This window comes from Ochotona curzoniae, unplaced genomic scaffold, assembly GCF_017591425.1.
Source record: "Ochotona curzoniae isolate NIBS_2020 unplaced genomic scaffold, NIBS_Ocur_1.0 contig_43, whole genome shotgun sequence".
Classification (NCBI taxonomy): domain Eukaryota; kingdom Metazoa; phylum Chordata; class Mammalia; order Lagomorpha; family Ochotonidae; genus Ochotona; species Ochotona curzoniae.
In genome coordinates this window covers 12,264,696-12,277,365 of record NW_024466218.1, presented here as the reverse complement: position 1 = coordinate 12,277,365, position 12,670 = coordinate 12,264,696, and the positions used below count along the sequence as shown (strand labels likewise).

At 51.8% G+C, this 12,670-nt stretch overlaps 1 protein-coding gene across 27 annotated transcripts in view; it reads left to right on the top strand.

The window, feature by feature from the left end:
* The window catches only part of CELF4 (CUGBP Elav-like family member 4), a 260,549-nt gene extending 248,917 nt beyond the window's left edge, over positions 1-11,632 (top strand). For 19 of the 27 annotated variants that reach the window (XM_040984942.1, XM_040984941.1, XM_040984939.1 and 16 more), the window contains 3 exons: positions 2,949-3,024; positions 3,319-3,490; positions 11,305-11,632. In XM_040984942.1, the coding sequence (XP_040840876.1) occupies positions 2,949-3,024; positions 3,319-3,490; positions 11,305-11,331 (275 nt within the window). In that variant the 3' untranslated portion in view covers positions 11,332-11,632. Of the gene's footprint in view, positions 1-2,948; positions 3,025-3,318; positions 3,491-9,209; positions 9,264-11,304 lie in introns of those variants that run through there. The other 8 variants (XM_040984945.1, XM_040984935.1, XM_040984934.1 and 5 more) reach the window with 2 other exon arrangements.
* The last annotated feature ends 1,038 nt before the right edge of the window (positions 11,633-12,670 follow it).

Here is a 12,670-nt window from a genome sequence, read left to right as displayed (position 1 = left end):
CCTCTTAATTCCCCTCTGGTCTCAATGATCCCTCTCCTCCCTCCCTCAGCTCACTCCAGGGGGGCCAGACCCACTCCCAAGTCCCTGAGGACTTGAGGTCCCCAAGAGCCATCTTTTATCTGAGACTGGAGTCTGCCAGAAGCACAGCATCTCCAGGTTGAGCCCTGATTCTGAGACCTTGGATGTTCAGGGAACCCCCGTCACAGCTTGGGCGTGCGTGGTGGTGGGGAGACAGTGTCTCTGGGAGCCTGTGTCAGGGAGTTCCCAGTTTGGAGTCTAACTTTCCAGTGAAGTCAAAAGCTTGAGAATCCAAGCATGTTCCCCAAGGCAGTCAAGGTCTTGGTGCCATTCACAAGTCCATGGCCCTAGCAGCTCATTCCTCTTTGGATATAGAAAAGCAAGTCTATGACCATTTTACCACCAGCCACTCTTGGATTGCTCTGGCTCCTTGCAGTTATAGCAGTGCAGGTAAAACAGCAAACTGGCAATCAGTGACATTCACTCTTTAAAGTCACGCTACAATGTGATGTCACGAAGGAGGGAAATGCTGAGAGCCCAACAAGCGCTAGGGTATGTAAGACCAGACCAGAACACACTCAGGCTCCAGCCCCATGGGGTCTGGGCACCTTGGCAGGTGCGAGCCGGTTTTAAAGGCACCGCCTCCACCTGCCTATGCACTGTCCTTAGACCTCCAAGAGCTGATCGCCCACTGCACACTCCAGAACTAGGGTTTTCCCCTATCTTTTGTAGGACTCCTCTGTCCTTCCATTCTGACTCATGCTGAGCATCTACCAGCCTGAAAAGAGGTTGGATTCCTGCCATGAGGTCCAGCTCCACTCTTCCTCCTAAAGCCACTCTGACAGCAGAGCCTTCTGCATCTGGCCCATCCAAGGTCCTTTTGTAGCAGACCTGACTCCATACAAGTCCCTGGGCCCTCAGAGTGGCAGCATCCTCATTTGTAAAATGGGGACTGTAAAAGTTGTCCCCCCACAACCCTCAGCCACCACCATTAGGGATGCTTGAAGCTTCCTCCCAAGCTTTTGGAAGGGACTTGGCCAGAACAAACTCACGAAATGACATTGGCTCTGAAAATGTTCTTGAAAGCTTGTGATAGTTGTGCCATATGAGCAGCTCTGTTTCCATGTGAAGTTCTCAGAAGACTGCACTCTTTATAAGCATGCATGGAATCATCTAGAGGCTTCCAGTAGGGTCATGGTAGAGGGCCCTTCCTTGGGGGAGGGAACCCTGGGAGAAGCAGGACAGTTCTGGGACTGTGGGCATGCTGTTGGCACTTGGAGTCCTGCCCCCAGAGTTGCTGTGCTGCAGGGTGATACCCCCTTGTCCTGCCTACCAGCCAGCTAGCAATACCAGTTGAGGAAGAAAAGTTCCCTTCAACCTGGAAGACTTCCCAATCCCAGGGCTCCTGATAGTACTCAACTCTTGCAGGAAGATGGCTTCTTCCCTCCTGCAGAACCTCCTCTCTGCTCTCCCCCACCCAGTGGCTATTCCTCCCTCTACCTCTTGTCCCTGCCTTGCTCACGTTTTGTTACCTGCAAAAAGAGACATCAAGTCTAGACATAGAGGTAGAGTTGGAGCCAGTAGCGCCAGTGGGTGAGGGGGTTGTTGGCTGAGAAAGCAGTTGTCAGATTCCCTTTTGTCCTGGCCCGGGCAAGTTCATCTACCCTTAGGGACAGGGGCAAGTAGGATAAACAGACTTATGGTTCACATAGTTCTGCCAAGGACTTTAGTCCTCAGATATTCAAGGTAGGTGCGGGGCCCTTGAGCCCAGAGGGGAGGAGACAAAGGATAACTGGAGGTTGAGTGCCAGCTGTGGATAGTGCCAGCTTTTTTCTTTGTGTTTGACTATGCTGATTTATAGAGATATTGGTTTTGTTATTTTGGGTTTGGCCCTGACCAGCTCCATCGGTGTTCACATTTGCAAAAATAGGAGTGTAGTCATACCCCTGCGCCCTTCCCCCATCTGTGCTGGTGTGCAGCATAAGCAAAGAAGGAAGGAGACAAAGAAGCTAACAAAGCCATGCCTGGGAGGGTGGGATACAGAGTGATGAGCCATCAGGTGTAACTCTCTTGGAGAGGAGAGGCTGCAGGGGTGCCCTGGGTACCATGCATGGCTAACCAAGAGAGCAACCTCTGGTTTGCACTAGATCTGGCTGTACATTCAGTAGCCACTCAGGGACACGCACTCTGGCTGAGGCACATCCTCTAGACAGTGCGGGTGTCTCGGCCAGTAGAGTTTCATCTGTTTCTACAGGAGAGACTCTAAGGTTGGATAAATTCAAGGAAATACTAGAGTAAATCAAGCTCTGAAGGTTTCTTTGCCAGAGAACATGGGGCAGGAGGGAGAGTTTTCTGCTCACGTGCCTTGAGCTAGCCTCGGGGAGTCCAGTTAGGAGAACGCCTCTGGCTCAGGAAGCACCTGTTAGGGCCAGCTCGGGGAAATGTGGATGGAGAGCCACTCACTTTGTAACAGGGGCTATCCCTGTCTGGGAACTACTTGCTGTGGCCCAGAGTCTGCGTGCAAGGAAAAATTCAACAGCCCCAGGTGCACAGAGGCCAGCTGCTAACTTTTCCTTGAGGGTGTAAATTGTTCTACTGTTGTAGTTGTACATCTCTTGAGGGGCTCACAAGGAGACCCATCAGGTAATTTGATGCAGTGCTTACTCTGGGGGAAAAAAAAGACTCCTATCTGTTCAGAGATGTGTGTAACCCCTGGATGCCAGGTGGTGGGTCAAGGCAATGGGTCTGGATTTACCCCGGTGTCCCCAAATGGACATCTGGGGCAGCCCCAGGGGTGGGCGGTGGCCCCCGCCTCTGGTCCTCCCCCTACGGCCAGCCCCACTGGCAAGGGGGGTGGTTCACGTGGCGGTGGAGAAGTTGTCTGGGTGGTGCCTCCCCTCCCGCCCCCTCGCACTGCTCTCTCTCCCCAGGCCGGCACCCAGTGCCCTCCCGCTGCCAGGCCCCCTCCTGTCAGGGAGGACAGTGTCCAATAAACTCCACCCGCAGGTGTGTGCGCCCTCTCCCGCCGAGGGAGAGGGCCGAGGTGGCGGGGGCCGGCCGGGGAGGGAGGGCGCCCCCGCCTGCGGGAGTGGGCGCTGGGCGAGCGGTGCGGCTGCGCACAGCCCAGGTGGGGCCCCGGCACGTGGGCTGTAGGGGGGGCGGGTGCGGCACGTGGCTCCGCCGGGCTGGAGGCAGGGCCGGATTGGGGTTCGTGCCCCGTCCTGCTTCCCACCATCTGCCCACTCCCCGCCACGAGCGGCCCCGTGGAAACCCAGGCCCTCGTCCCTCGTGTCTCGCCAGGCTTCGTGAGCTTCGACAACCCAGCCAGCGCGCAGACCGCCATTCAGGCCATGAACGGCTTTCAGATCGGCATGAAGAGGCTCAAGGTGCAGCTGAAGCGGCCCAAAGACACCAATCGCCCGTATTGAGCGCCGGCGGGAGCGTCCCCCGGGGGAGACCAGGACTCGCACAGGTAACCGGGGGCAGCCGGGCGAGGGTAAGGGAGGGGGGATGGGTGGCCTGGGGGCGAGGACTCAGACGGACCCGCCGCCTCCTCTGGTCTCCATGGGCCGGACCCTCATTGTGCCTTGGACCCGCTGCGTCTGGTTCAACCTGCTCTTCTCCCTAGGCCTAGCCGGCAGGTGCAAAGGTAGAGTCAGAAATGGGTAGGGCCTGCTCCCCTAGTGCAGGGCAACAGAGGCACCACCCCACCCCTACCCCGGTGAGGCGCCCTTGGGCCTGATGGGCAACTAAGCAGAGGGTTCCAGCGCCAGACCCTGCAGAACACTGTAGCTGCCAAGGGACTTTGTGCCAGTCTTCCTGGCTGTCTTTTCCCCAGCCCTGCCCAGCAGCTGGAGACCCTGTCAGCCACTCCTCTTCCAGGCCAGGGATCTTGCTGAGCGAAACCACTTCCGGAGGAAGGGATGGAAAGGCCATTCGATTTGGCCTTCAGTTGCCATATGCCCTACAAGCCTTGGGCTTACTTGTAGGTGGAGATGAAGGTCCTGTTTGGCCCCTTCAGTTCGCAATGGCTATCCCCTCCTTTTATTCAGCAGCGTTGTGTGCCAGGGACCGCATTAGGTACTTGGGACTCAGTGGTGAGGGAGCCAGTAACACATGAGCAGGTTTTCAAGCACATCAGTCTTGTGGGTTACACTTCGATCAGCAAGGCAGAGTCAGTGTCATGGAGAAAGACACATTGGAGCAGATACTTGAAGGGGACAGAGGGAGCCATAACAGCACGGAGGGAGCATGCAGCATGTATACCCACCCCAGGGAGGCAGCCAGAAGCCAGGGGAGATGGGTGGGGGTCCCTAACAGCACCAGGAGACCGTTGTGTGGACCTTGGCAGGGTACCGAAGAGTTCTGAGTTCTTCCCTTCTGGGAGCAATCTCTGCTAGATCTAACCATGGGGCAGGAGCCAAGCATCTGCTGCTCCAGCCAGGGTCTCAGCAGTGGATGTGAAGTGAAGCAGGTGCAGTATGAGCCAAGGATGCTACTTCCAATGAATTCAAAGTGTAGCAGCCCGGAGAGAAAAAGGAGCCAAAGGTGACTTCAGGCTTTTGGCCTGAGAGACTAGAAGAGCAGGGAACTGGGGTACAAGAGGCAGACATTCAGATGGAGCTTTTGAGGCTGAAGTCTGGCTAAAGGGGGGGTCCTCCAGTTTCCCAGTTCCCCTCCAAAACCATCCCCACCCACCCCAGTGGGACACAGAGCCCAGCAGAAGAGCCTTCTGCCCTGTCCCCATTCATGGAGGGCAAGGCCCTTCTCTGCTATCCTGGCACTGCCAAGCCAGCTTTCTCAGCCCGTGTGCATAGTCAAGGCACCTTTGTGTGCCAAGCACTGGGCTCAGTGCTAGGGATGCAGAGATTGAACCTGTCACCATTGCTGCCCTCACAGAGCTTCCAAGCTCTGTGCACACAGGCTGGGATGAGGAGACAACCAGCCACTGAGTTCTGGAATGGGAGAGGAAGTGGAGAAGTGGCCTGAGGGGAGAACCGTGCAGGCAGAGCGGGGGCAAGTGGTTTAAACAGCATAGTGGTTCCCCTTTTGTCAAAATTTAAATTTATTTAGTTTTGAAAGTCTGCTACATAGGTGAGAGGATTGCAGCCCCAAGCAGGTCTCTGGGAAGCATGAGGGGATTGCACAGCGGGAAGGCCAAGGCCAGGAAGAGGAGAACCACAGACCCTTCACAAGTACCTCCCCTGTCCTGGCACTGCTCTGCTAGCTACTAAACATGCAGCCATGGCTGCCTAGCAGGTAGCTGGTGCTGCCCTTTGCATTTCACAGAGGTAGTACTGCCAGGAGGTTAGGGAGCTTGGCCAGCAGCCAGTGAGGGGTTGAGACAAGCTTTGAAGTTGCAGGGGCAGGGGACAGGGTGTTCTCTCAGATCTAGAGTGTGCTGTCAAAAGGGTCCCCTTATCATACTGGCTGCTGTCTGGTTAGAGAAGCAGGCTTTTTTTTAAATTTTAATATTCATTTATTTTTATTGCAAAGTCAGACATATATATATATAGAGAGAAGGAGAGACAGAGAAGATCTTCCTTCTGATGATTTACTCCACAATAGCTGGATCTCAGCCTATTAGAGTCCAGGAGCCAGGGGCTTCTTCCAGGTCTCCCACATGGGTGCAGGGTCCCAAGGCTTTGGGCCATCTTCAACTTCCTTCCCAGGCCACAAGAAGAGAGCTGGATGGGAAGAGGAGCTGCTGGGATTAGAACCAGCACCCATATGGGATCCCTGCGCATTCAAGGTGAGGTCTTTAGCTGCTAGGCTACCACTTATGGCCCAGGCAGCAGACTTTTCAACTGCCCCAAGGCAACCTGACTCCTACAAGAAAGCTTCTGGCCTTTGGTTTTCATCCACAACATTTACTGCCCAGCCCCATTCTATTAGAAGCAGTGGTGGAAGTAGTGTGCCAGGAGGGGATGAGGATGCATCTTAAGGCAGGATTGGGGTCTGTAGTGAGAGGTGTGGAAATTCTCAGGCTGGAAGAAGGGAGGAGCCAGCCCAGTAAAGCAGCTGAAAAACTGTTCCAAATTTGCAGGTCACTGAATGGTGTTTATAAAGGATATATAGGGTCCCGGCCCAGTGTGGTAGCCTAATGGCTAAAGTCCTCATCTTGCATGCACTGGTATCCCATATGAGTGCTGGTTTTAATCCCGGCGGCCCCGCTTCCCATCCAGCTCCCTGCTTGTGGCCTGGGAAAGTGGTTGAGGACGGCCCAAAGCCTGGGGACCCTGCGCCCGTGTGGGAGACCCACAAGAGGTCCCTTGCTCCTGGCTTCAGATCAGCGCAGCTCTGTCTGATGTGGCCACTTGGGAAATAAATCAACTGAAGGAAAGTCTTCCTCTCTTGTCTCTCCTCCTTTCTGTCTGACTTTCCAGTTAAAAAAAAAAGGGGGGGGGGATATGGCCCAAGCAGCAGTCACAGGTACATGGAAGGGCGGGGCTGGCCTGAGCAGGAATTCAGGAGACCAAGCACAGATGGAAGCAAAGAGGTAGTGAGGAGTAGAGTCTCAGAACCAGGGTAGCCACCTGCATTGGGGCCAAGATCAAGGCAGAAGGAAGTGGGGCCAGACCTAATGAAGGGCCAGGGCCCTTGGCAGGACAGCTGTCAGAAGCACAGGTCAGTGCTGGTTCCATAATGTTAGGAGCAGTAGGATCAGACTTGGGAGTTGGGTGGCGGCTCCTTCTCATCAGTTCGGATTCCAGGGGGCCTTGCCTCTCTGGCTGCCTCCTTCATCCTGTCCTGCCCACAGTTTCCTGTCACTGTCTAGAGAGTACACCCTGATCCCTGGGCAGAGGGGAGGAGCCTGTCTCTCAGCACTGGGGTGTTGTGATTGTCCCAGACAGCATGTCCTCCTTCCCCCAAGACAGTCATGCTTCTTCTGGGCCCTGGCCTCAGCCCTGAGGCTGTTTTTTGCATGATGTCTTGGTCCCACCTCTGGAGACACGGATGATTTGGTGTGACCCATACTGGGCCAGGTTATGCCTTTTGGCCTGGGCCCTCTCTGACTAGAGAACCTAACTGGCTTTAATGCCTGACATTGGACTTAGTTCAACCTGGCCAAAATTCTCTCACCCGGATTAGTGAGTTGGAACTTTTCAGACCCAAATTGAGCTTCCCTATATGGGGCATAGAGCCTGGCTTGATGGGTATCTGGAGCAAAACTGAGAGAAAGAACAGCCCCTCAAGCCCAGGGGGAAGAAGTGAATCCTGTGTAGTGCTCAGGACTGGTGTGGAGGGGAGGCTAGGAGTCCCCAGGAGTCCTTAGTTGACCACAACCAATAGTAGACTTAGTACTGTAGGCTTCCTGCTGCTGGCTGCACCTGTTGAGTAAGTTGGAAATGCAGGGAAGGGTGGCGTTGCCAGAGTGCTGGGCCTTGGTCTCAGTGAGGGAGATCTTGTTCTGTTAGAAGAGCAGAGAGACCAGCCTGGATGGGCAAGAACCAGCCAGGTCCCGAGGAGAGAGGATAGGGAGTGCTTGAAGGCTGAGCTGGAGACCGGGCAGATAGGCAAAGCAGCCACCACTCAGCTACCACATAGGTGATCCCTAAGGACACTAAGGGCCCACCCTCCCCTAAGGACAACAGAGAACCAAGAGTGGAAGTCCCTGTCTGTGGAGCCTGCTTGTTTGCAACCCTGCAAAGAAAACTAAGATATGAGGGCTTTGGAATGGGCCAGGGGACTGCAGGAGAGCAGGGTGTAGGGAGTAAATGTTGGAGATGGCCATGAGGGAGGGCCAGAAATGGGCACCCTCAAATTCCTGAGGGACAGAAAAAAATCCTGAGCTAGAGCGTGAGGATTGGGGAAGATGGAGAGTGTAGGGAAGGATGTTCTTTCTGAGCCTGTTGGGACTGTACCAGCAAAACAGCAGAGGGAACAATAGAAACAGCCTGTGAGGTAGGACAGTGTGCAAAGCACTTGCTGGAAGGGTGGAGGGCAGAAGGTTGGAAGGGAAGAGGTGAACAGAAAGTCAGCAGAGGGTGGGGATGCTGGTCACTGTTCACCCCTTGGGCAGCCCCAGCCTGCAGTTGTATCTTGGGCATCTGCAGCCTTCCTGGTGATACTGTAGAGGTTACAGCTGCCCACCCTCCAAAGAGTTTCTCATGCCCAGAAGAAGCCTCCATTTAGCCACCTTGAGAGTGCAGAAGAGCATGAGCCAAGGGAGGAGGGTAATTGTGCAGCAACATCTGTAGTGCCAGGGCATGTTTGTAGGGTGCCATGCACATCCAAGTTCTTGACATCTCAAAACTGCTCCTGTCCATGCCAAAGGCTCCGAGGAAAGAGACTTGAAGGGAGCATAGGGGAAGAGCTGACTCCTTGTATCAGGTTGCCCTGGAAGTCTGGAGACCCCCTTCTCTAAGATGGCAGCTTAGGTGGGACCCTCAAGGGTAGAAAGCCAAGTTGCTGTCCCTACCAACTTTGTTGTGGCAACCAAGAGTCCCACTGCACCTGACAGTTCTTTTAGCCGGCCTCTCACCAGCTGGCAAATCCAGGCCACCCTGTCTGGCTCCCCAGCTGGTTCACAGGCTGGGGTAGGGTGGGGTGGGAGGAGAGCTTGTCCCCCTACACCAGGGGTGGGGGTGGGGGAGGGAGGCAGAATCTGGGGGTGATCAAGAGAGAGCTTGTTCCCTGAGGTCTGTTGGCAGCCCATGGTGGTTTGAGGGGCTGTTTATTTTTTTCTGGCCCCTTCTCCCTCCCCACCGCATGACGGGCCCTACCCCCGCAGGCCCTGTGTGAGGTTCTGCCACTGTTCACAGTGTATCATGTGTCTGCATAAACAGCTGTGTGCGTACGTGTGTGTGCGTGCGTGTGCGTGTGTGTTGCTGTGCCCATGTCGTTTGTCTGCTGGCTTCCTCCATCCTTTGAGTTCTTTTCAGTTCCCTTCTGATTTGACTGCTGTTCTCTCATCTGAGCTTTTAGACTGATGCTGTGGTCTGGTGCTGTATAAATATTTTTCTTTTAAATTTTGTTTTAACTTCTTCCTTCCCCTTCTTCCCCCTCAACCCAGCTCTCCCTGCCTTTCCACAGCCCCTGACCACCTCTGTTCCCGTCTCCTCCCTCCCTCCCACCCCCCTACCCACACTCTCTTGCCCTCTTTCTCTCTCTCTCTCTACATATATAAATATATATATATAAATCTTTTCTTCTTTTGTCATTCAATCAAATTCCAACAACCCAACCAGGGCCAGTCAAATCCACCACAGTCTCGCGCTGAGCTAGGAATAAAGTTCACGTAATCACATGAGAGTGGAGAAAAGTCCCCCATCCGTAAGTTCAAATCAACTCAAAGTTCACAGTGTGACATGATGGCGTCATGTAACAAGGCTAAGAATCGGTTGCATGACAATTGCCGTCAAGTTTCGTGGAGGTGCTGTGATTGGAGCGTTTTTCTTGGATGTTGTACCCGTTGATGATTGGCCAGTCATGATCACACGTGCATTTTCTTGACTTTTGTGCTGCCACAATCTTTTTTGCTGTGCTCATTTTCGTTTCGTTCTTGGTGCTTGCAGTGGTTTTACTTTCTGTTGTTTGGTTTTTCTTGTTCAGCGTTTTTTTATGCTTCTCTAGATGTCACGTACAGAAAAAAAAAAAAGAACAACAACAACAAAAAAGAGTAAAAACAAAGATGAATTCCTGAATTATCTAACATGGGATCATTTTAACTGTGCAAATCATTATTTTTTTTCTTAAAAATAAGGAAAACATCTTAAAGATATCTATGCGTGGTTGATTTACTTGCACTTGAAAATCTTGTGATTTTATTTTTTTCTAGAAATTTGGGGGCCTTTTTCAATTGACACTTTCCTGGGGCTTTTTCCAGTTAGGCTATTTTAAGTCTCACTTCAAAAGGACAAATGAAAACCAAAAACCAAAATATATACAGTAACAAAATGATAAAAAAAAATTCTAAAGCAAAACCAAACTAAATAGAACAAAGCCAGAGGCCTCTCTGTGAGAGCCTGGTATCAATTGTAAGGTTTGTATTGTAGCCACTTCTGCTAAATTTGATGGGGGGGAGGGGGGGAGGGAGACCGGGGAGTTGGGGGAGGGTTGGTTTTATTTATGTTTTTTGGTTGGTCTGGAAGAGACAGTACTGACAAAAGCCAAAATGCACCTTTTTGTTTACAACTGAAAAAGGGTCCTTGACAAGTGTTTTTTAATTTTCTTATGATTTTCTTTGGTGTTGTAATTGTTTAGACCGCTGTGTACGGTTTGCTGTTTGTTGAATCAACAGTGTGAAAAACCTGCCAGCATGGATTGATATACGCATGACGTTGTCCCCTCGACTGGGGCGTTGCAGTTCTCACTTTCTCGATGTAACCAGTCACCCCCATGTATAAGTGGAAGCTGCTTGCTAGAATGGAGATGAGTCTCATTTGTTAATTCACAATAACTCAGCATTCACCTTCTGATTCTAGTCAGATCATGATTTTTGTCCTTGAAAGCCAAACAGAATGCCAAAAAGCCACCATTCAAAACCAAATCAAGAACCGTCTGAGTTTGATGATGAATCTGTTCTGACCTGTTTCAGGTTCTCCTAGCCACTCCCCCGAAGCTCTGAATTTCCTCTAAAGTCCCTGGCATGTATGAGAAAAGTACTATGTGTGTGGATGTGTGTGTCTGTGCACACACATACACACATACCTGTGTCTGTCTGCATACGTGCAGGCGAATTTATTCCACACCTGTCTCCAGATACACATATCTATACACAGCCTCGCAAATGCTTAGTGACCCCAGAAGACAGGTGGTTGGCTGGAGACCGGGCGGGGGATTGGGCATTGTTGGAGTCTCCGATTGCTGCCTCCTCCGTTACCTGGAGCTGAGGAGGAGCAGTGCTGGGTGCTGCATTTTGACAAACTGATTTGCTAGGCTTCTGTATACATATTGTATCTGGGCTGAATCCCTCCAAGTCAAGCTTGATTCTGATTTCCTAGCCCACACTCCCAAATTCTCCCCTTAGATTTAGCCCTTCCTCAATCCAGAACCGGAAAGGAACCCAAATCGAGAGCCATCTCCCCACAGCTAAAGCTCAGCCACCACCATCACCACCAGACCTCCCCCTCCCCCCCCCGGGGTTTTCTACTCTGACCAGAGGAGTCGATTTCTTTGTAATGTATCATGATCATGACTAATTCTCATCCCAATCTCTCCTCCTTCCCTCCTGCCATCCCCCCAGAGCTCCCATCCCAACCCCAAGGCAGGTTCCTATTGCTGTTCAGATGCATTCTGTGGTTTCCCTCTTGGCTTAATCAGCCTTGATTTTCTTTGTTTTAGGGCAGGATGCTGAACGGGCTACATTAAAAAAACAAACCTCTCTCTATCTATATTTATAAATGAGAACTGTTGGATGACACCTTTGACATATCAGCCAATATCAATCAAGCTGAAGACTCCAGACACTCTGTGTGACTGTAACGTTTCTTCAAGGGAAGTATTAGCGTCTGTGGATTCAGAGGGGCACATGTTTTGGGGAAACAAAATGAATGACACAAAGAAGATGACACAGCAAAATGAGAAAAATTAAATACATACATGCAAAAGGAAAAAAAAAAAAACGAAAAAAAGAAAAGAAAAAGAAAAAAAAAAAGCAACTTTAAAACCATGTGAGACCGGACCGGTAGGCTGAAGGGCTGGGTTCTGGGAGGAGACGCCATGCTGCCCACCGATGCTGGCAGCCCTGGGCGCCCGAGGCAGGAGGAGGCGAGTGGGTGGCTGGCAGGGAGGCCGCTGCCCAGCATCTCTATCTGTCATTCCTTTAGCTATTTAGGGACCAAAGGACCAAACTTTGTATTGCAGATGTGTAGCTCTACATCAGAGAGCGGGGGGAGAAGGGGATCAGCCTCCTTCTTGCCTCCACGCTGTTCCCAAGACAGCTCAGAGCGAATTCTATGAAAATGTTATAAAAAATAATAAACAAACAAAAAAAAAACACAAAAAAACTTTGGAAAAAAAAGTAAAAAAAAAAAACCACAAAAACAAAAAAATCCAACAGGAAAACTTCTGCTTTGATGCTTTTAACACAGCCAGATGATAGTTCTTTGATACTTCGGAGAAGCGCTTGGGTCCCCCTCACCTGAGGGGGCACACCTTCCTGTGGCTTTCCGTGTCGGACGTCTGGACGGAGCTGTCACGCACCGGTGGGTGGAGACGTGGGCCAAGAACTCACCCACCCGGAAGTGAACGAGAACCAGGAGGGGACAAAGAGACTTAGACAAGGCAAGGCCATTGTGGTGAAGTCTGTAAATGCTTCTAACTCTCCCCCCCCCTCTTAAAATCATAATAGTTGTACAGAATTTAAAACAAAAAAAAAAAAGGAAACGTTTAAAATACCTATATAATAGAAGAAACAAAAATTAGAGGAAAGCAAAAAATAAAAAATAAAAAAAGGAAAAAAAAAAAAAACCTATAGAAGTTAGCGTTACTGCTAAAAATCCCAGATGTCGTAGGCCTGTACTTTTTGTAGCGTTTAGACTGAGCATCATCCCTTCTCCCCGCGAAGTGCTTTTGGACGCCGTCGTCCCGGAGGGCCAGGCCGGACTCGCTCCCCAGACCCATCGCCGGTGGAGGCCGCGCCCTTGGCCGCAGTGGCCGCCGTGACCGGGAAGGGCCCTCGCCGTCGCCGCCGCAGCCCTCGCCTCTT